We start from the raw sequence: 20,689 nt of genomic DNA on the forward strand, positions 1-20,689 counted from the left end.
CAGGTGGGGTTACGGGCATGCGCAGAAGCCGCTCTAGCCTCGGGACTACGTTTCCCAGAGGGCTTTGCAAGTCGCGAAGGCACCTCCCGGACGGGGTGGGGGGGGGAGAAGAGGAGATACACGGAACTTCCGCTTCCTCCTTCCCTCTGCATCCTCTTCATTCCCGGTCTCTCCCGCTCCGCTCTCTCTCCGCCGCCACTCGGGCCTGCGACTCTGCGTCCTGAGCCGGGGTGAGTGATAGCTGGAGGCCGGGCGGGCGCGAAGGCGGCGAGCAGGCCGGTCGCCCGCTTTCGGAGCCTCCTGGGAGGGGGGGAGGAGCTCTGTGCCAGAGGTAACCACACATGCGCACTCCACCGCTGCCACGCCTCTGCCCCATTGGTCAGCCTCCGAGGGGGCGCGACCTGGCAACCAATTAGCGGCGTGACTGCTCCCCGGCCCCGCCCAGGCGCCTTCCCTTGGGGGACCGGGTCCCTAGTGAGAGAGCGGAGTGACGGGGTACCCGGAGGCCTCCCTACCCCACCCCCCAGGCCCGGTGGAGGGGCTCTGCCCTGCCCCCATGCCTGCTGGGGCCTAGACTCCTGTCCCCCCAAATACCTTCTGGGGGTGTGCAGCTCCCGCACCTTTGGAGGGGGTGCCCATCCCCGCAGAGCCCCCGCACCAGCGGAGCTCCCGATGCCCGGCTCCTGTACCCCCAAGTGCCTTGGCAGGCCAACCTTTGCTCAGCTCCCGCACCTGCTGTGGCTCCCCACTGTCCCTGCAGCTCTTAGGGTTCCAGGCCGGTCTGGGCTGTCCCCCGCCCTCCCTTCAGAAGAGAGAAGGCGGTGTCAGCATCTCTGCCAGCCTGAGGCTGCCTCTCAGCATCATTGTGGGTATCAAGGGAGTCTTCCTGCCCTGCTTCCTGGTCCCAAGGCTCCAAATTCCATCACACTCCCAGAACCGCTTTTCAGCCTGGAATCACTGAATAAACAGGAAGTGACACTTCCTGGCCTCCAGGAGCTCACAGTCTAAGGAGGAGAGTACCAACAACACAGTGTGTGTGTGCCAGATAACTGGGAATAAGTAGGGGGTGGGGGTCCTGGCTAAGGGCGTTCAGAGAAGGCTTCCCGGAGGACGTGGGGTTTTAGTTGGGATGTCCAAGGAAGGTCAGTGGTCTAAGCCGAGGAGGGTGGCAATCCAGACATGAGGACAGCCAGAGAGAAAGCCTGGAGCTGAGGGATGGAGGGTCTTGGAGGAACGGCCAAGAGGCTGGGCTCATTCCGACATTCCCCGTCCAATGAGCGCCTTGTGGGTTCCCACCTTGCGCTGTCCCACAGAAAGGGCCCCTGGGAATATCGTGGTCTGAGGACCTTTCTCTCTGACTTTGACTTCTTTGGGATCGTTGAGTCAGATGGTAAGATTGGGTTAGATTACATAAAGCACTTTTTTTTTGTTTATTTAGCATTTTATTTTTCCCCAATTTCATGTAAAAATCATTTTAACATCCACTTTTATAACTTTGTATTCCAAATTATCTTCCTTCCTCCTTCCCTACCCCACCCCATTTGAGAAAGCAAGCAATTCAATAAGTTATACATATGTAGTCATGCAAAACGTTTCCATATTAGTCAGGTTGTGAAAGAAAACAGACAAAAAAACCTCAAGAAAAGTAAAGTAAAAATATATTTCACTCAGTATTCAGACACCATCAGGTCTTTCTCTGGAGATGGATGGCATTTTTCATCATAAATCCTTCCGAATTCTCCTGGATCATTGTATTGCTGAGAATAGCTAAGTCATTCACAAGTGATCATCTCACAGTATTGCTGTTACTTTGTACACAGTACGTTTCACTTTGCATTAGCTCATGTGAGTCTTTCCAGGTTTTTCTGAGGATCCTGACATAAAGGACATATTAAGGAATTCCTGTATTCTAAACCCTGAGAGTATGAACAAAAAGAAGAAAGGCAATCCTTCTCCTCCACCCCCCACCCAGTCAGTCAGTCAATGATCTCCTGTCTCCAGCTGCCTCTCAAACGTCTCCAAATGGATATCAGCAAACACCTTAAGCTCAACATGTTCAAAACCAAACTCGTCTTTGCCCCCAAATCTGCCCCCTACCTTCTCTGTCCTTCCAGTCCCTCAGGCCCCCAATCTAGGGGTCGTCTTGAACTCCTCACTCTCTGGAGGCCTCATCGCCTCACCCCTTGACCACTGCAGTAGCTGCTAGGGAATCTGCCTGCCTCAAGTCTCGCCCCGGTCTAGATTATCCTGCCTTCAGCCACCAAAGGGAACTTCCTGAAGGGCCGGCTTACCACGCCACCCCCTCCTCGGAAAACTCCAGCAGCTGCCAGTCCCCTCTAGGATCCAATACAGAGTCTTCTGTCTGCTGTTCAAAGCCCTTCATCACCTGCACCTCCAGTGCCCCACCCTTTCTAGACTTGTTATACTTGATTCCCTTTGAGTTCCTGTGATGCTGGCCTCCTGGCTAGTCAAGTCAAGTCAAAAGCAGTGATGCAGGTCTAATTTTCCATCAGCCACTCTGCTTGACCTGACTACTCAGAACAGCTCCCCCATACCTACTCTGACTCCAGAATAAACTGATCCCCTACCAGTGACTCTGGGTTTCATACTCTTCCCCATCTCACCTCTCCCCTCCTATTGGAAGGCGGGAGGATGAAGCTCTGAACTGCTCTCAAAGTCTTCTTTGAGGGAGGCATCACAACCTCCTGGTAGCTCCATTTTTCCCTCCACTGCTCTGTTTGGCTTGGACTCCGTGGAACAACAGGCCTCTGCCCCCGGCACTGCCTGGCACCTCCCGGCTCCCCCCACCCTCTTCAGCTTCCTTCTGTGTACTGTCTCACCCATTAGATTGTAAGCTCCTTGTGTGCATCTTGAGCCCTCAGACAGTGTCTGGTACATAGTAGGGGTTTTGTGTCAGGTGCTGGGCCAAGCATTGGTCACCCATGCCCGGGTCACTCTCCCGCATCATCTCATCTCTGCCTCCTGGCTTCCTTGGCTGCCTTGCACAAAAGCCTCTCCCACACACACACCCCCACATTGTTCCAGTGCTTTCCCTCTCTTGACCTCATCCAACTAATCCTATTTCTTGTCTGTACACCGTTGTTTCCTCAATTAAACCCTGAGCTCCAGCTCTTAGTGCAGTGCCCTCCGCTTAGTAGGTGCCTCGTCAATGCTTGTTGATTGACTGACTTGAGAAGCTTCCTCTAATGGAGCAAACAAGGGGAGGGAAGGGATGAGGTGGAAAGGTCGGGGCAACTCTGACTGCGGAGCTCGCCCTCTGAACCATGCTGGGACTTCCTGTGTTAGTCCCACATCCTTTTCCAGGACCCCCACTGTATTCACGGGCCTGGGTCTTTCGGTCTTGTTTGTATTGCGAGCTCCATTTCCGATGGTGTTTCTTGTGGCCCAGCCTAAAAAAAAACAGGAAGGAGGAGAAGTCACGGCCTCCTCGAGGGGCCCTGACTTCACCCCCACAGCCCCCACACCTGCAGGGGGGAGAGGGAGGGGCAGCAGGTTTTCTTGCTCAGGGTCTTTCCTTCAGGTGTCTGTTTACATAGCGCTCAGTGTGTATTTTGTCTTTCTGGCTCTGCCTACCTCACCTTGCATCAGTTCGTAGAGATCTTCCCAAATGTCTTTGAATTCTTCATATCCATAACTTGTTAGGGTGCATTGACAATCCACCACACTCATATTCCACGATTTGTTATTCGGTCAGTCAACAAACCTACTATGGGCCAGGCCCTGGTACACACTGGGAGTCAGACCCTGCCCTCAAGGAGTTTGCCTGTCTAATGGGGAGACAGTATATACTTCATGAAAGGAAAACCATCAATAAGCAATGCCTTGCCTGTTTTTGCTCTGTATTACCTTGCTAAGCATTTATCAACTATAATCATTTTAATAAGACAAGAAGTAACTGTGATTTGTAGTAAGAATATAGGCCCAGGGAAGCCTGGGTAACTGAAACTCTGATGGAGTCCCAGGAAATTCCTGTGTTAGCCTAACCTAAGAAGTGTCCCTAAATCATGAGGTCACCTTTATACGGAAATGTCCTGAGCCATTGCATTGAGATGGTCCTGCGGCTCACCAGTGTCAAAGGGCAGCCCTACCCTACGGCTGCCAGCCGCTGACTCGAATCCAGAGGACTTGTCGCCTGGGGGCTGAGCCCACGCTGGGTGCGTGGAGACCCCACCGCCCAGCCCCACCCCCACCCTGTCTGTGGCTTCGTTGCCGGTTTACACTAGCCAGGTGTGGAGAGAGACCACAGCATCAGGACTGGAGGCTCGGGGATGGGAGCCGTCCCCCATCAATGGGCCTTCCCGTCCTTTTGCTTCCAGTCACTGGCTGCGACCAAAGGGCTGCTGAGGATACTGGGGGTTGTGAGGCCCCGTGCTGGGGCCGTCTCTGGGCACATCTCCGGTTTGATCAGCGTAATTCTAGATGGTTTTGCAGATGGTGGCAGCAGTTATTGGAACGGGAACTTCTTTCTTTCTATTCCCAGCCCGCGGCTTAGGCACTCTCCCATTTCTAGCTTTTCCTTCCCGGCTCCGTCTTCTGAGGACTTGGATTTTCCCAAAGACCAGGAAGAAGACGGAGTGGCCTCGGTGCTGCTGATGGCCAGGGCCCACCAGGTAAGTGGGAGCCCACTTTACCAGAACTGGCTTTTGTGTTCTTAAAGTGTGGCTGCGGTGCGGGATGTGCGGAAGCAGTGTTCCTTCCTTCTTTCTTTTTCTGTCTTCTAAGTCTTCGCAGAGTCACGACTTAAGAGCCAAAAGGGCCCCCAGGCCTGGTCCCGGCCTTCCTTTGGCCCTGGGGGGGAGGTGACCCACCCCAGCGCCCCAGCCTCTTCAGTCACTCCTCCCAAGCCAGCCCGGCCCTGGATGCTCCCTCCTCCCAGAGGGTTCCCTAGTGACCCCCTTTCTTCCCTCCCCTGTGTGCCCTCCTTCACTGGTCAGGGGGGTCAGGTGTCCAGGGGCTCAGGACCAGCTGGCTCTGCCCTGAGGGAAACAGGAGGAGCCTAATCACAAGGGCAGCAAACTTCTGTTTCCCAGGTAAGTGGGACCAAGCACAGCCTCCCCACCCCCACAATAGGAGGTAGTCCAGTAGTGGCCGATGAAGCCACTGGGGCCCACACAGTGCAGGTGACTTTCCCAAGGTCTCAGCCAAACCATCCCCTCCTCACTCTGCCATAGGCCCTCCCTCCCAGGAGAGAAGCTGAGGGTCAGCAAGGGCAGGTCACTTGCCCAGGATCACACTCATAGTAGGTGTTGGAGCCAAAGGGTAGAAACCCCCCCCACAAAAGTCTCTGATCCATTCCTGGTTTCTCTCCTTCCCATCTAAGACCAGAGGAGACCCAGAATAAGGTTCTTGGATGGTTCTAGTTCCCCAGGGAGCCCCTGGCCACAGGGGCCCAGAGGAAGGAGATGACCTGGTGGGCTCAGCCCTTCAGGAGCACTTATTAAATGCCTGCTGTGTGCCAGGCCCTGCCCTGCCTCCCTCTGCCTTGTCTGAACCAGCTCAACAGGGGACCTGGGCCTCAGGGCAGAGGGAGGGGAAGGAAAGCTGCCCTTGGATGGGGGGGGGGCACTCCTGCTCAGAAAGGAGAAGCACTTGTACTGGGGAGAGACTTGGGGTGGGTTCCCATCTCCCCCACTTGCTTCTCTTCTCTCTCAGCCTCAGTTTCCTCTTCTGTAAGGTAGGACTCCTGATCACCCCCCACAGGGTTAGTGCAGAGAAAAACCATTTGCTCAGTAAAGCACTGCCCAATTGTCCAGGATTGTTAGCCCAGGTAAATCTGCTAGCTTGGCTAACAGCGGAGCCAAACCAGAGCCTTGGGGGACGTCCCCTGGAGGTCCCTGGTGTCTGACTGGACTCGCTGCTTTCTTGGTTGCTTGGATGCAGGTGGAATTGCCATGTTGGGCCCTGGCAGAAATCCTGGTTCACTTGGTGTGAGACTTTGTGCTTAAGAGGAGCTTGTGAGGGAAGGTGGTTGGGTGTTCTTGTTGTTTGTAAATAGTTAAATGGATTATATTCATTTTTTCCTTACTTGTTTTGAAAGTTTTCTTGGCCTGCTTCAATAACAATGTTCTATAAAGATTTGAGGTCTGCAAAAGCATTTTGTACATTATCTCATGTGATCCTCAAATCACCCTGGGTGGCAGGTTTTATTATTACCCTCTTTTTACAGATGCAGAAATTGAGACAGAGAGAAGTGAAGTGGCTTGCTCAGGGCCACAGAGCTTAGAAGTGCTTTAGGCTGACTCAATTTTGTTCACTTATTGTTTTCACTGAAAAAGGATTTGATCTTTTGATATTTTTCCCACTCCTCTTCCCTCTATTTGAAGAAAAAAAGGGAAAAAGAAAACTTGTGTAATACATACATCTAGCAGGGTCACGCAGATTCCCTCCGCAGCTCTCTCCAAAAATAGCCCTTTTGGAAGAGGGACAACGGCAGGAGTGGGGGAGGGGGAGAGAAAAGATTCAAGGCCCCTCCTGGTCACCCTCCTAAAATGGGGTGCTAGGACAGAAGAGAACCTGGGAGCCAGCGAACTTCCATCTGGTCCTGCCACCAGCTGGCCCCGAGGCCTTGGCTTAGTCACATTCCCTCTCTGTCTCATCTGGAAAATTCCTCATGATGCCGAAATCCCCTGTTCTGTGAGGTGAACACTGATAGCAGAGCTAGGACCCTGTGGCAGGGGGAGATCACGCAAGTGAAAAGGTCAGGGAGAGCCTCCTGGGGGCACTGGGCCTTGACCTGCATCTGAGTTCACACCCCAGCTTTGCTGCCCGATTCTGCTTGCTTTGGGTAAATCACCTAATTTCCTGGGCCTCAGTTTCCTTACCTGTAAAATGAGGGAGTTGACGAGATGGAAAAGAGAGGAACGAGAAGATTCCCCAGGCCTCAAAACAGGGGGTGGAAAAGCAAACGAAAGGGCTCAGAAGGGCTGTCCTACAAGAAACTGGGAGCTTCATTTTCTGATCTTCAGAATCGTGGTTGGTCATTCCATTGGTCAGAGTCCTCAAGTCTTTTTGGGGGGGAAGGGGGGCAATGAGGATTAAGTGACTTGCCCAGGGTCACACAGCTAGTAAGTGTTAAGTGTCTGAGGCCGGATTTGAACTCAGGTCCTCCTGAATCCAGGGCCGGTGCTCTATCCACTGTACCACCTAGCTGCCCCACCTTAAGTCTTCTGAAGTTGTTTTTCTTTATAATGTCATAAGAATTGAGTCCGTCGAGGACTTAGGAAGTTTGGTATTTGACATAGCATCTGTATGTACTGGAAGACGCTTAGGATGAGTTCAGGATTCTGTTGGTGAGAAAGACCGTGAGCCAGCCCCGGAGGGGAGGAAGGGAGAGGCTGGCAGGCAGGAGAATCTCTTGAGGCTCTACAGGTGATGGCCACCAGGATCCAGGCTGGATCCTAAGTTATCTTTCAGTGTCGGTGATGGTCTCGGCAGCGCACAGTGTGTCCAAACCACCTGCAAGGCCATATTTTTATCTAGGGCTTGTCCACCCTCACCAACAGCCATTGAGCTTTATAGTGTAGGATTCCTCCCACATTATGTCATTTTCATTTTTAAAATTTGTCAATGATATTAAAAAAAATTTCTTGTGGCATCAGCATCAATATGTTGGGAAGATAATAAATCATTCTGGAAGAGGGCCAAAATGACATCGCTATTTGGGTATCCAACTGCAGCAGACGGGACCCATGTAAGCTTGGAAGGCTTAGCACAGGTTGGGCACTAATGGGCCGTATGAGCCCTGGAGCAGAGATGTCTCTAAATTTGTGCATCTTGCGTCCCTTTGGAGCTACTGTGCTCTGCTCACAGAACACAGGACTTTCTTTGATGCGGGCACATCAGGCTGGGCCAGCGTCTCCCATGTTCAAAGTTCTTCAGAGAGGTCTGGGGTGTGTCCTTGTATTGCTTCCTCTGACCTCCGTGGGAGCACTTGTCTCGCGTGAGTTCTCGGTAAATAGTCTTTTTGGCAGACGTAACATTTGGCTTTTGAGCAGCATGGCCAGCCCGTCGGTGCTGTGCCCTCTGCAGTCACGTTTGAATGCTTGGCAATTCAGCTCTGGAGAGGAGCTCGGGGTCTGGTACCTTATCCTGCCAGATGATTTTCAATCTTCCTAAGACCCTTCACGTGGAACAGTGTCGTTGGCACACCATCTCCCAGTTAATCATACTCAAAGCAAAAGCGTGCTCAGCAGGTGCTGGAGAAGCTGTGGGCAAAGTGCAAAATGCGTTTCTACTAAAAATCATACAAGGCTTTGCCTGTTAGGGCATGAGCAGCTTCCTCATGGCCTTTAACAAGTATCAGATGCCCCCCGGGCACATCATTGGGAAGGGTCACTGCTGCATTCGTTCTCGGCTCCCGGTTAGCAGTGCTTTGGACGTCTTTGATTTGAACTTTGTTGTCCAAAAAAAGTGAACAAAGGAATTGTGCTTGAAACTGTCCCAATGTTTTGCACCCCTCCCCACTCCCACGCACAGCCCTGCCCTGCCCCCTCACTTCTGTGTCAGGTTTCAGGCCTGTCCCTTCTGTTTGGAAACCTGGTGGAGTAGAAAGAGCACTGGGCCAAGAGCTGGGCATGCAAGCTGGCACACCCCACTGAGGCCCAGAAAAGGGGGTACAGGCAGAGTCGGGGACAAGCTGGTTCTGTGCCAGTGGACAAGTCACTTAAGTTCCCTGAGACTCAGTTTTCACTCCATGAAATGGGGACAAGAATTCCTGTTTGACCCCAAACACAGGCTGCACAGGGTGGCTATGAGGCTTACAGGAGATAATGCACATAAAGGGCTTTGCAAACTGAAAGCACCATGTAAATCTATTCCTCTTCTTGTTCTCCTTGCACCTGTGCCCATGTCATCCCAAATAACTCTTCTTAAAGACTTGCCAATTCCCGAGGGGAAACGGGTATTTGTGGCATCTGCTTCACATGGTTGTGGCAGGTTAAACAAATCAAATGATGCATTAGAAAACTGGGCTGCTGTTATTTCCATCTTGCTGCATGACCAAAATCCAGGACAGCCTGTGCATACAGCAGGAGCCCACTAAATGCTTCACTCAAGGCCCTCAGAAACCCAGACTCTGAGAGAGCCATTCCCTGGGCTTCCTGCCAGTGCCCCTTCTCCTTCCACATTGACAGGAGGGATGATCCCTGGGTGAGCACAAGTGTCTTTGGTCTTTCAGGGGCCAGTGACCTTCAAGGATGTGGCCGTGGACTTCTCCTGGGAGGAGTGGGGGCACCTGGGCCCTGCCCAGAAGAGGCTGTACCGGGAGGTGATGCTGGAGAACTACAGGAACCTGGTCTGCCTGGGTGAGGACCACAGGCTTCCCCTGGGACCCAGGGAAGAATCTTTGCTTCATCCCCTTAGTTTATAAACGCTCTGCAGTGTCTGGAGTATGGACTAGTAACTGTTGGCCAAGGAGGGGGCCCCTTGTGACCAAGGGGCAGGGCACTGATGAAAGACCTGATGGAAGGTCTTTGCTTCATACACTGGACACTGGGAGTTTAAAGGGGGGTTGCCCCTTGACCCTCTGTTCCCTCAGATTCAAGATTCTGCCCCCAAGGCCCTGTGGCTCCAGTGAGCACCATGATGCTCTAGAGGCCTTCTGGAGGTCTCTGGGCCACTCTGAGCCCTCCTAGCACGCCCACTTTCCAGGGCTGAGAGTGGACTCAGAGGGGGCTGTGAGGCTCCAACCTTCTCCTGTTTCCAATGAGCAGGGCTTGCTGCTTCCAGTCCAGAGGTGGTCTGCCAGCTGGAGCGAGGAGAAGGGCCCTGGATACCCGAGGGAGACGTCCCAGGAAGCAGCTGTGCAGGTGAGTGGGTCATTTAAGGGGAAGTGCTTTCCAGATGGGGCCTCCAGAGAAGGCTCCTCAGCTGGGGAGGGAGGGGCTTCCTCCCTCTGCTCTCTCTGGGGTTACCATGTGCTCAGCAGCCTGTCTTCAGCCTTGCTGCCCATGCCTGGGGACTTGTTCTCTAATGACATTGAACTGACCAAATCAGTGACAGTGGTGTTCTCTTTGCCACTCTAACCCCCCCTGATCTTTCTCTGCCTTTACTCCCTGGGACCCCCTAGGGGGCTGCTGTAACTAGCTTTTATACACAATGGTGTTGGTGTGGCACTGCTCCCTTGGCTTTCTTCCTTGGGTGTCATTTGATTGAAGTCTTCCCATCATCCTTTGTGTTCTTGGGACATGAGCCATGAAGGCACAGCGATGACCTCCCCAGGCCAGAACTCCCCCAGGCCCAGCCCCATCCTTGAACCCGGGGCTTCTTTCCTGCCTTTGGCTGTTTGGCCTAAAGCTGCCAGGAAGGAACAGCGGGTTTTCTCCCAGCATCTCGGCACCATCTGCAGCGTCCCGCTCCTGGTTCTCAGGGCCCAAGGCCAGGAAGGCTTCTCTGTGGCAGTAGGTAACCTGGGCCTGGGTCTCCCCAGCTCCACCAGAGGTTCATGGGATCATTTCTTATATAATATGTGTGTAAGATGTGTCCCAGAGGTGATTTCATTTGTGTTTGTCTGATCACTGGAGGGTTTGAACCACTTTCCTTTGGGTTACCTTTGCTTCACCATCCATTCGTCAGCCCTTGATACCTTTTGTCCCCACCAGGCTGACAGCCTTGTCTGGTCTTCCCAGGATGTTTGCTTGGAGAGAGGGGTCAGGCAGTAATCACAGTGATGGGTGACCACTGAGCCCCAATTCGATGGACTCCAGAAGCCCTTTCATTTGTTCTTTCCATACTCCAAACCATGATCTTGGATCCACCAAGAATGACTTGTTGGGAGCAGGAAGGGACACCAGAGACCTTTTAGTCCAGCCCCCTTAATGTACAGATGAACAGAGTGGCTAATATAACAAAAAAGGAAAAATATTGGATGTTGGAGGGGATGTGGGGAAACTGGGACACTCATGCATTGTTGGTGAAATTGTGAACTGATCCAACCATTCTGGAGAGGATTTAGATCTATGCCCAAAGGGCTATAAAACTATGCATACCCTTTGATCCAGCAAGACCGCTGCTAGGTCTGTATCCCAAAGATAGCCAAAAAAGGGGAAAAGACCTATTTGTACAAAAAGATTTCTAGCAGCTCTTTTTGTGATGGCTAAGAATGGGAAGTCAAAGGGATGCCCATCTATTGGGGAATCTCTAAACAAGTTGTGGTATATGATAGCGATGAAATATTATTGTGCTATAAGAAATAACAGGCAGGATGGCTTCAGAAAAACCTGGAAAGACTTCTATGAACTGATGCATAGTGAAGTGAATCAGGAGAATGTTGTGTACAGTAACAGCAACATTGTTTGATGAAGAACTGTGAGTGACTTAATTATTCTCAGCAATACAGTGACCCGAGACAATCCCAAAGGACTCATGATGAAGCACACTCCACCTGTAGAGAGAGAGCTGCTGTTGTCTGAACACAGACTGAAGCACACTTAAATGTTTTTTATAGACGTAGAAGCCAAGACCCAAGAAGGTTGTGGCTTCCCCATGTCACAAAAGCTGTAGTAAGATTCAGAGTCAGTGTTTAAACCCAGGGCCTCTGACTCGAGAGCCAGTTCTTTTTCCATTGTGTGGTGATATTTCCCAAGTTCCTACCCTGCACATTGACAAGGAAGGGGCATGATGTAGTAGATAGGAGCTTAGACACAGAGTCAGAAAGGTCTGAGTTCAAATCCCACTTCAGACACCACTGGTTCTGTGACCCTGGGCAAGTCTCTTAAGTGCTGTCTGCTTTAGTTTCCTCATCTGTAAACTGAGGGAGTTGTACTCAGTGACTTCTGAAGTCACTTCAGGCTCATAATCCATGAGTCTGTCCTTGTCTTTTTAACTGAGAAGCTCGAGAACGAGGTACTTCCCTGGTGAGGTTCATTCTCCTTTTCTTTCCTGTTTGGCATTCAGCAACTTTCATGCTTGAAAACTCTTCCTCAATCCCAGAATCCCTTAGACATTTTCTTTGGGATTTGCTTTGCCATTTTTCTCTTGACAGTTTTCAGTAAACCTGATCATTAGGGTCTGTGCTCACTCAAGCCTTTGTCTGCTTTTTTCTCCTATGGAGTCATTTTTCAGCATTATTTTTCTGCTTTTGCTGGTCTTGTAGGGAAGTATCCTCCTTTTCATCGAGTCTTTCCTTTTCATGATTGTGTCTCTGTGGCTGTTTCTAAACTGGTGAGTGTCAGTAGCTTCCTCTCACGATCATCTGCCTTCCTTGGGTTCATCTTATTTCACTCGTTTTTGGTCTTCCCTCATTGTGACGATGTCAGGGTTAAGCAGGTTCGGTGCCTTGCCACCCACAAACAAGGCTACCCAATTTATGCAACCATGTCAGCCATTCCCTTACTGTTTATAGACCATATGAAGACACTTGGTGCCCTCTTCCCCTTCTCTGCTGCTCTTGCACCCTCATCTCAGAAGTTTATGAGGCCAGCAGGATTGAAGATCCCTTTGAATTTTCCTTTTATTTTATTGTCTAAATGAAGGCAAAGATGGCGTGCTTGGCTGATTTCCCAGATTATCAGGACTTTGCAAGCTTGGCTAAGCTGATCTTAGATATTTGCTAAATCCTTTCAATAATATTCTCTGGAATTTTTCCCAGAATCAAAGTCAAACTATGTAGTCTTTTATTTATTTATTTTTGTTTTGTTTTTTGCCGGGCAATTGGTGTTAAGTGACTTGCCCAGGGTCACATAGCTGGTAAGTATTAAGTGTCTGAGCCTGGATTTGAACTCGGGTCCTCCTGAATCCAGGGCCAGTGCTCTACCCACTACACCACCTACCTGCCCCTGTAGTCTTTTATTTTATAGATTTCATTCATTATCCCTTTTGACAGATCTTGAAAACATTTGCCCATTTCTGTCCCTTCGGCCCCATCTTATTTCTAATACCTTCCAAAAATCAGTCACTGTGGCTCATCATATCAGCTGGATCTTCCAGTTTCCTTGTATCTCTGTCCCCTGGGGCATTGAAAGTTAATTAATGAGCTAAAATAGGTGGTGAAGTGGATAAAGCACCGGCCCTGGATTCAGGAGGACCTGAGTTCCAATCCAGCCTCAAACCCTTGACACTTACTAGCTATGTGACCCTGGGTAATTCACTTAACCCTCTTTGCCCCGCAAAAAAAATAACCAAAACCAAATAAAGAAATAAATGTGCTAAAAGTAGAGTGGGCTAAAAGCACAGGGTCACCTTGGGAGGCAAGGAGTTTCTCCCAAATGCAAAGGCCTGAATGTGACTTGTTGAGTCCATGATAGCGGATGCTTGTGATTGTGCACGGGGTCAGTAAGTGCTGGCTCCTTTCTTGGCTTTCCTTTAAGTTCCTGAGCATGTTCATTTGTAGCTCTGCTTTTGCTGCTCACTGTGCTATTTAGCTCAGCAAATAGATGTAGGCAATTATCACCCTCCCCTTCCTTTTGCAGCTTCAAACCGATGTGTATAGATTCACAAATTATCTAGTGGGACTTGGTACAGATTTGTCTGCAGACGGTCCCTTCCTCCAAAGAGGAAGCCTGTGAGTAGGCAGTTCAAAGTAAAGTATTAATGACTATGCCCTTCCCTTTTTTGCTTTTACTCTGTAGAATAGTGGTGATAGTAGTAAAGTGAGAGAATAATGTCAAGATATTAAACATGGATTTCAACACAGGCTTTGGTACAATATCTCATTGTTTGCTTTGAGATAAAATGTCAGGATTTGGGGTAGTGAATTAGTAAGACAGTTGGGAATTTGAGATTAGGTGAGAGGCAGGACACAAAGTTAGTTATTGTTGAGTAGATGGCATCTTACAGAGAGATTTCCTCCAGTATGCCCCATAAATTGGTCCTCTACTGTTCAGCATCTTTATTTGTTGTCCTAACTGAAGGCAGAGATGGTATGGTTGGCTGATTTAAAGATGAACACTGGAGCTCAGAAAAGTCTGCTTCCCCAGCACAAGAGAGGAAGATATGGCCAACACACTCACTGTGTCAGGTGCCCTGTGAGCCTACAGGGTTGATGTAGGGATTAGGCTGTGATCATCAGCATGCTTGGCTAGGACTGGGTAGGTGACTCCTTCAGCCTTGGTCAAGCCATGTGAGACTGCTTCCCTGGAGATCCTATCTGCCTTCTCTGTATTTATATGGGCTTTCCATCTACCCACCTTCCTTTCGTCATATTTCTGTGCTGTCACAACTTTGAAGGAATTATGTTTTGGGTTTTTTTTTTTTTTTTTCAGTAAGGCAATGGGGGTTAAGTGACTTGCCCAGGGTCACACAGCTAGTAAGTGTTAAGTGTCTGAGGCCGGATTTGAACTCAGGTACTCCTGAATCCAGGGCCGGTGCTCTATCCACTGCGCCACCTAGCTGCCCCGGTTTTTTTTTTTTATTCCTCTCAATTTATCTTTCAATTGTAACCTTTGGGAATGAATTTCTCCCTGTTTCTCTTTTTTTTTTCTGTCTTTCTATCTCTGTCTATTTCTTTGTCTCTCTCCTTTCTTCTCTCTCTCTCTCCCCACCCAAGGAGGCTAGAGAAGATGAAGTATTGAAAAGCCCCTACTATTCCCTATGACTATGTTCTCTTTACCCATAGGAAGATTAAAGACTCTTTAAAATCCTAAAATCTTAACTTTTTGAGAAAACTGAGCAACAATTCAGTTCAAGCCCCGCCCCCCCAATGAAGAAATCTTCTCTATATCACCCCTAACTCCACTTAAACATTTTGAGAAATTACAATTTTATTCCACTGCAGAGAGATGCCATAGCATGGCCCCCCCAAATCCTGGAAGTTCACCATCTCAGTTTCAAATTCTGCTTCTTTAGACCTTTGAAAAATAAATAGACTTTGCTTAATAAAACAGTGCCATGGGGGAGTGAAAAGAGCCCTGGAGTTGGAACAACAACAAAAAACCTTGTGTTGCATCTGAGCTTTGACCTTTTTTAGCAGCATGAGCAAATCACTAAATCAACTTGATCCTCCTTTTTTTCTTTTAGAAAATATAAATCCTGGCTTCCCTCCCAAAGTGGCGGCGAGATTGAATGTAAGATAATTTTAAAAGCCATGAAAACCCGAGCAGTAAAGGGTATATAGAAACTGGACAAATTCAAGCTAGTTATGATTTTGTGAGTGTAGGAAACTCCTTTCACCAACACAAATCACAACTACTCTGTGACTTAGTCCTACGTAGTTGCCTGAAGTATATGAAGTTAAATGACTTGGTCAAGGTCACAGAGCTGGTTTTTTATTTAGTTCTTACTGATTTTAAGGACAGAATGCTGTACTCTACTTAACTAAACCCATAAAATATACATAATTACAATGTTAAGAACAATTCATATTTATCTAGCACTTGAAGGATTGAGAAAGACTTCCCTAAACCCTTAAAATATAAGATTGTATTATTATTTGTTCTTTTTAGTGTGCCAATCACATTTCTTAATGGTGAATACCAAAGTTAATACTATGTGTGTAGCAGGAGAAAGAGCTAATAATTACTTTTTTAAAAATTTATTTCAGGTTGGGAGACCAAGTTTTCAGCTCCAAAAATGGGCATTGCTATCAAAGAATCATCTCAGGAAATGCTAACAAGGGTTGACATATGTGTCTCTAAGCTAGAAGAAGCCTGGAAATTTAAAGCCAATTTAGGAACTCTTCAGAACAATAAGGAAAAAAGTATGCATAAATATGATCCCCACAGAGAAGGTGAGTATGCTGAATGTGGGAAACCCTTCACTTATAGTTCAGGCCTTATGGAGTATCAGACAACTCATGTTGGTAAGAAGCCTTATGAATGTCGTAAATGTGGAAAGGCCTTTAGTCAGAGAGCAGAACTTAGGCAACATCAGAGAATTCATACTGGAGATAAACCTCATGAATGCAATGAATGTGGCAAGGCCTTCCGCCGTAGTTCCCAGCTTACTGAACATCAGAGAATTCATACTGGAGAGAAACCTTATGATTGTCAGGAATGTGGCAAAGCATTCCGACAGAGGTCAAAACTTACTCGACATCAGAGAATTCATACTGGAGAGAAAACTCACATTTGTAATGAATGTGGAAAAGCCTTCCACCAGAGCTCAGCACTTATTCAACATCAAACAGTTCATACTGGAGAGAAACCTTATGAATGTCAGGAATGTGGGAAGGCCTTCAGCCTGAGCACACGATTTATTGTACACCAGCGAATTCATACTGGAGAAAAACCTTATGAATGTCATGAATGTGGAAAAGCCTTTCACCAGAGAACAGGACTTACTGAACATCAGCGAATTCATACTGGAGAGAGAGCTTATGAATGTAACAAATGTGGGAAGACATTCTGCCAGAGAACAGGACTTACTCAACATCAGAGAATTCATACTGGAGAGAAACCTTATGAATGTAAGGAATGTGGGAAGGCCTTCTGCCAAAGAACAAGGCTTACTCAGCATCAGAGAATTCATACTGGAGAGAAACCTTTTGAATGTAAAGAATGTGGGAAGGCCTTTCGGGTAAGAACACTACTTACTCAACATCAGATAATTCATACTGGAGAGAAACCTTTTGAATGTAAGGAATGTGGAAAGGCCTTTCGCCTGAGCACGGGGCTTAGTGAACATCAGAGAATTCACACTGGAGAGAAACCTTATGAGTGTAATGAGTGTGGGAAGGCTTTCCGGTGGAGTGCTGGGCTTAGTCGACATCAGACAATTCATACTGGAGAAAAGCCTTTTGAATGTGGTGAATGTGGGAAGGCCTTTAGGCTTAGCACAGCACTTACAGAACATCAGAGAATTCATACCGGAGAGAAGCCTTTTGAATGTAATGAATGTGGAAAAGCCTTCCGTCTGAGCATAGGACTTACTGAACATCAGAGAAATCATACTGGAGAAAAACCATATGAATGCAGTGAATGTGGAAAGGCCTTCAGTCAGAGTACACAGCTTAATCGACATCAGAGAATTCATACTGGAGAGAAACCATATGAATGCAATGAATGCGGGAAGGCCTTTTGCCAAAGAGCAAACCTCACACAACATCAGACAGTTCACACTGGTGAGAAGCCTTATGAATGTAATGAATGTGGGAAAGCTTTTAGCCAAAGCACAGCACTTACTGGACATCTGAGAATTCATACTGGAGAGAAACCTTATGAATGCAATGAATGTGGGAAGGCCTTCCGTCTGAGGACTGGACTTACTGAACATCAACGAATTCATACTGGACAGAAACCATATGAATGTAATGAATGTGGAAAGGCCTTCCGCCTGAGCAAACAGCTGACTCAACATTATAGAATTCACACTGGAGACAGGCTTTATGAAGGTAGAGCCTTTTGAAAGAAATGAGTTTGAGGTTTTTAGCCAGAGCATTCTTTTTCAGAAAGTAGAAATTTCAACCTAAAGGAAACGCTGGAGGCAAATCATATTCCCATCTAATTTCATACAACAGTTGTTCCAGACCTTTTCCTCTCTGTTCAAGTCCCCAGTCACCTCCCTTCCATAACTTCCACATTTACAGAAGATAAGTCACTATTAATTTACTGAGATCTTTGTTCCTATCTGAAAGGAGTTCATCAATTGCTCTTTTGTGCCCATCATTCCATTCATTCCTCTCCAATTTCAAATCATTTGCCATGTTTTATCAACTTTATCTCTACAAGATGTCTAACATCTTCCTCTCTACTCACATAACCACAACCTTAGTTCATGCCCTTATCCTTCACCTGAACTATTGCAATAGCTTCCTAGTTAATCTCCCTGCTTCCTATCTCTGTGCTCCAATCCATTCTTTACCTAGTTTCCAAGATAATCACCCACAAGCACAGGCCTTTCTTTCTTTTTTTTTTAAGCACAAATCTTTCTATGTTGTTGCCCCACTCAGGAATCTTTAGTGTCTCCCTTTTGCCTGTAGTGCAAACTATAGACTCCTCTGGCATTTGAAGCTTCTCCTAAGCTAACCCTAACCTGCTTTTCTGGTGTTATTTCACCTTGCTTCTCCTCTTGCATTCTGATGTTCCAAATGAACTGGCTAACTTTCTGTTCCCTGAACCTGATGTTCCATCTGCCTTTGCACCTTTCTGTTGACATGGAATTTTCTCTCTCCTACCTTCTAGTAGAACTCTTAGAATTCCTCACTCCCATGAAGGTTTACTCTAAGTGCTGTCTCCTACATGGTCATTCTAGATATTGTTGCTTCATGGTGCCTACCCCCTTTACCCAGTCATTTAGTGAATGAAGTTTGCAATTAGTCATCCATGTACATTTCCACTGAGGAAATGGATTGTTTTGTTTCCATCTTGTAATTTTCCGCACCTAACACAATGTCTTTGGGGGGGGGGGGAGTTGAGGCAATTGGGGTTAAGTGACTTGCCCAGGGTCACACAACTAGTAAGTGTTAAATGTCTGAGGCCAGATTTGAACTCAGGTCCTCCTGACTCCAGGGCCAGTGCTCTATCCACTGCACCACCTAGCTGCCCCACAATGTCTTGCATATAATTGGCATTTAATAAATCTTTGTGGAATTGACTTGGTTTGATATCCCATTTTCCATTATCAATAAGTTGTTTAAGTAGGTCATGTTGGAGTTGTTTTAATTATATCTTTTTCTAATTTTTATTTTTCTGGGTTATATTAATTTTGATACACAGACATCTGATGACTCTGGAATGACTTCCACATTAACATACATTTTGTATGTTAAAATAAAATTGTGATTTTTTTTGGTGATTTTCCAGAAATACAGAATTTGAGAGTTAGAAGGGATCTCAGAACAACCCATCCTCCAAAAGAATCCCCACTCTAAAATGGTTGTCTAGGCTCTGCTTGAAGACCTCCAATGAGGGGAACCCAGCACCTCTCAAAACAGCCCATTCCATTTTTTTGTTTTGTTATTGTTCAGTTGTGTCTGACTCTTTGTGACCCCATTTGGGGTTTTCTTGGCAAAGATACTGGAATGATTTGCCATTTCTTTCTCCACTCCACTAAAGTGGAACAGCTCTAGTTGTCAGGAAATTTTTCCTGACCTCATGTGTCAATTCCTCCTCCACATGACAGTTGATTAAATACATGCTAGCTTGTCCTCCCAAGTTTACTTTTCTCCAGTCCAAGCATGCCTGTTTCTTTCAATCAATCTTCATATGTCATAAACACAATGCCCTTCACCATCCTTGTTACCTTCTTATGGACACTGAAGATTTGCATTGTTTTTCTTAAATCATGGTGCTCTTAATTAATTGCAATATTCTATATTACTTCTAATCAGGGAATAGTATGATAGGATTATCACCTCCCTGTTCTTGGAAGCCCTATGACCCTCTGAGTGCAGACCAAAGTTTCATTAGCTTTTAGGGCTGCCACATGACATTGTTGACTCATATTGAGTTCACAATCCACTCAAAGCCCCAGATGTTTTTCAAACTGTTGCCCAACCATCCGACTTCATTTTGTATTTGTGAAGGTGATGATAGGAACCAAAGTTTTAGACTTTATATTTATCCTTACTGATGTGTTTTGTTAGATTCAGGCCAATGTCATCCAATGAATCAACAATCCCTACTAGCTTTGTGTCATCTGAAAAATTGATTAGCATAGCATCTATGTCCTTATTCATATCACTAATAAAAATGTTAACAATGGACCAAAAAGTACAAAAATGCTTTTCAGGAAATATATATATATATATATATATATATATATATATATATATATATATAATGAAACAAAGTCTAAATCTGTTCCAAACACAAATGATGGATTTTGATTGGTGACATTATATTGATAAACCATGATTTACCATCATATAATTGAAGAAGAGAAATAAGAAGTTGACTAACTTCATGGTTTGAGAAATTGAGCTAGAATAGAACTTCTAATACCAGTAGAATGTAGACTATAGCCTGTAGAATGTATTTCATTCTCTCCCATATTCTTTTCTATAGAAGTAAACTGAACAAAGGCAAATAAATATGTGCCTCATGACCCAGAATCAGAACTCTGAGCTTACAGAGTAAATCTTTGGGGTTTCTCATTAATTAAATATTCTCTATGACTTGTGCTTGCACCCACAGTCTCCTCCTCAGGAATATAAAAATCTGTTCCTTTCAGTTCTTTCCTAGGGATATCGAATAATTAGAGCTCTATTTTCAGCTTGCTGACCCCATTACAATGGATCCTCTACCTCCTTTTTCCAGGAAACTTTTTTCTCCTCGAGTTCCTTCTTCCAGTCCCACCAACAAATTTTTTCTTCTCATTAGCCTCTGTCTCTAGTGTCTTGATTTAGTTTGCTTAACTCTTATTTGTTATAAGAGAGGTTTCTATTGGGAAGTATGGTGGAGAGTCGATGGGAACTGACTGCTTTGTTAGAAAAAAGAAAAGGAAATAGCATCAATAAAGCATTTAAAAGGGGGTGGGGGTGGGGAAGAGATCCCTGGGGAACTTCAATGAAAACCTCCTATCAGGTTGACATGTAGCCACTAATTACTACTCTTTGAATCTGGCCACCCACCTCATTCTGAATTCATCTAATGTATTATCATCTAATCCATATTTCTCCATTTTCTTCACAAGAACAATAGGAGCTATTTTATCAAACACTTTGCTAAAATATAGGTAATTTATATCTATCTACAAGATTCCTGTCATCTGCTAGTTTAGTAATCCTTCCCAGAAAGGAAATAAGTTTATTCTGGCATGACTTGTTCTTGATGAAGCCCCGCTGGCTTCTTATGAT

The 20,689-nt window shown here is 46.8% G+C and overlaps 1 protein-coding gene across 1 annotated transcript; it reads left to right on the forward strand.

Moving 5' to 3' along the window:
* The first annotated feature begins 125 nt into the window (after positions 1 to 125).
* LOC122746869 (zinc finger protein 883-like) lies at positions 126 to 18,288 on the forward strand. The gene is made up of 5 exons (XM_043992933.1): positions 126 to 230; positions 4,502 to 4,631; positions 9,197 to 9,323; positions 9,732 to 9,827; positions 15,497 to 18,288. Exons 2-5 carry the CDS (start codon positions 4,614 to 4,616, stop codon positions 17,296 to 17,298), a joined length of 2,043 nt encoding a protein of 680 aa, XP_043848868.1. The 5' UTR covers positions 126 to 230; positions 4,502 to 4,613; the 3' UTR covers positions 17,299 to 18,288.
* Positions 18,289 to 20,689: the final 2,401 nt, after the last annotated feature.

The sequence above is a fragment of the Dromiciops gliroides genome, chromosome 3 (assembly GCF_019393635.1).
Source record: "Dromiciops gliroides isolate mDroGli1 chromosome 3, mDroGli1.pri, whole genome shotgun sequence".
Classification (NCBI taxonomy): Eukaryota; Metazoa; Chordata; class Mammalia; order Microbiotheria; family Microbiotheriidae; genus Dromiciops; species Dromiciops gliroides.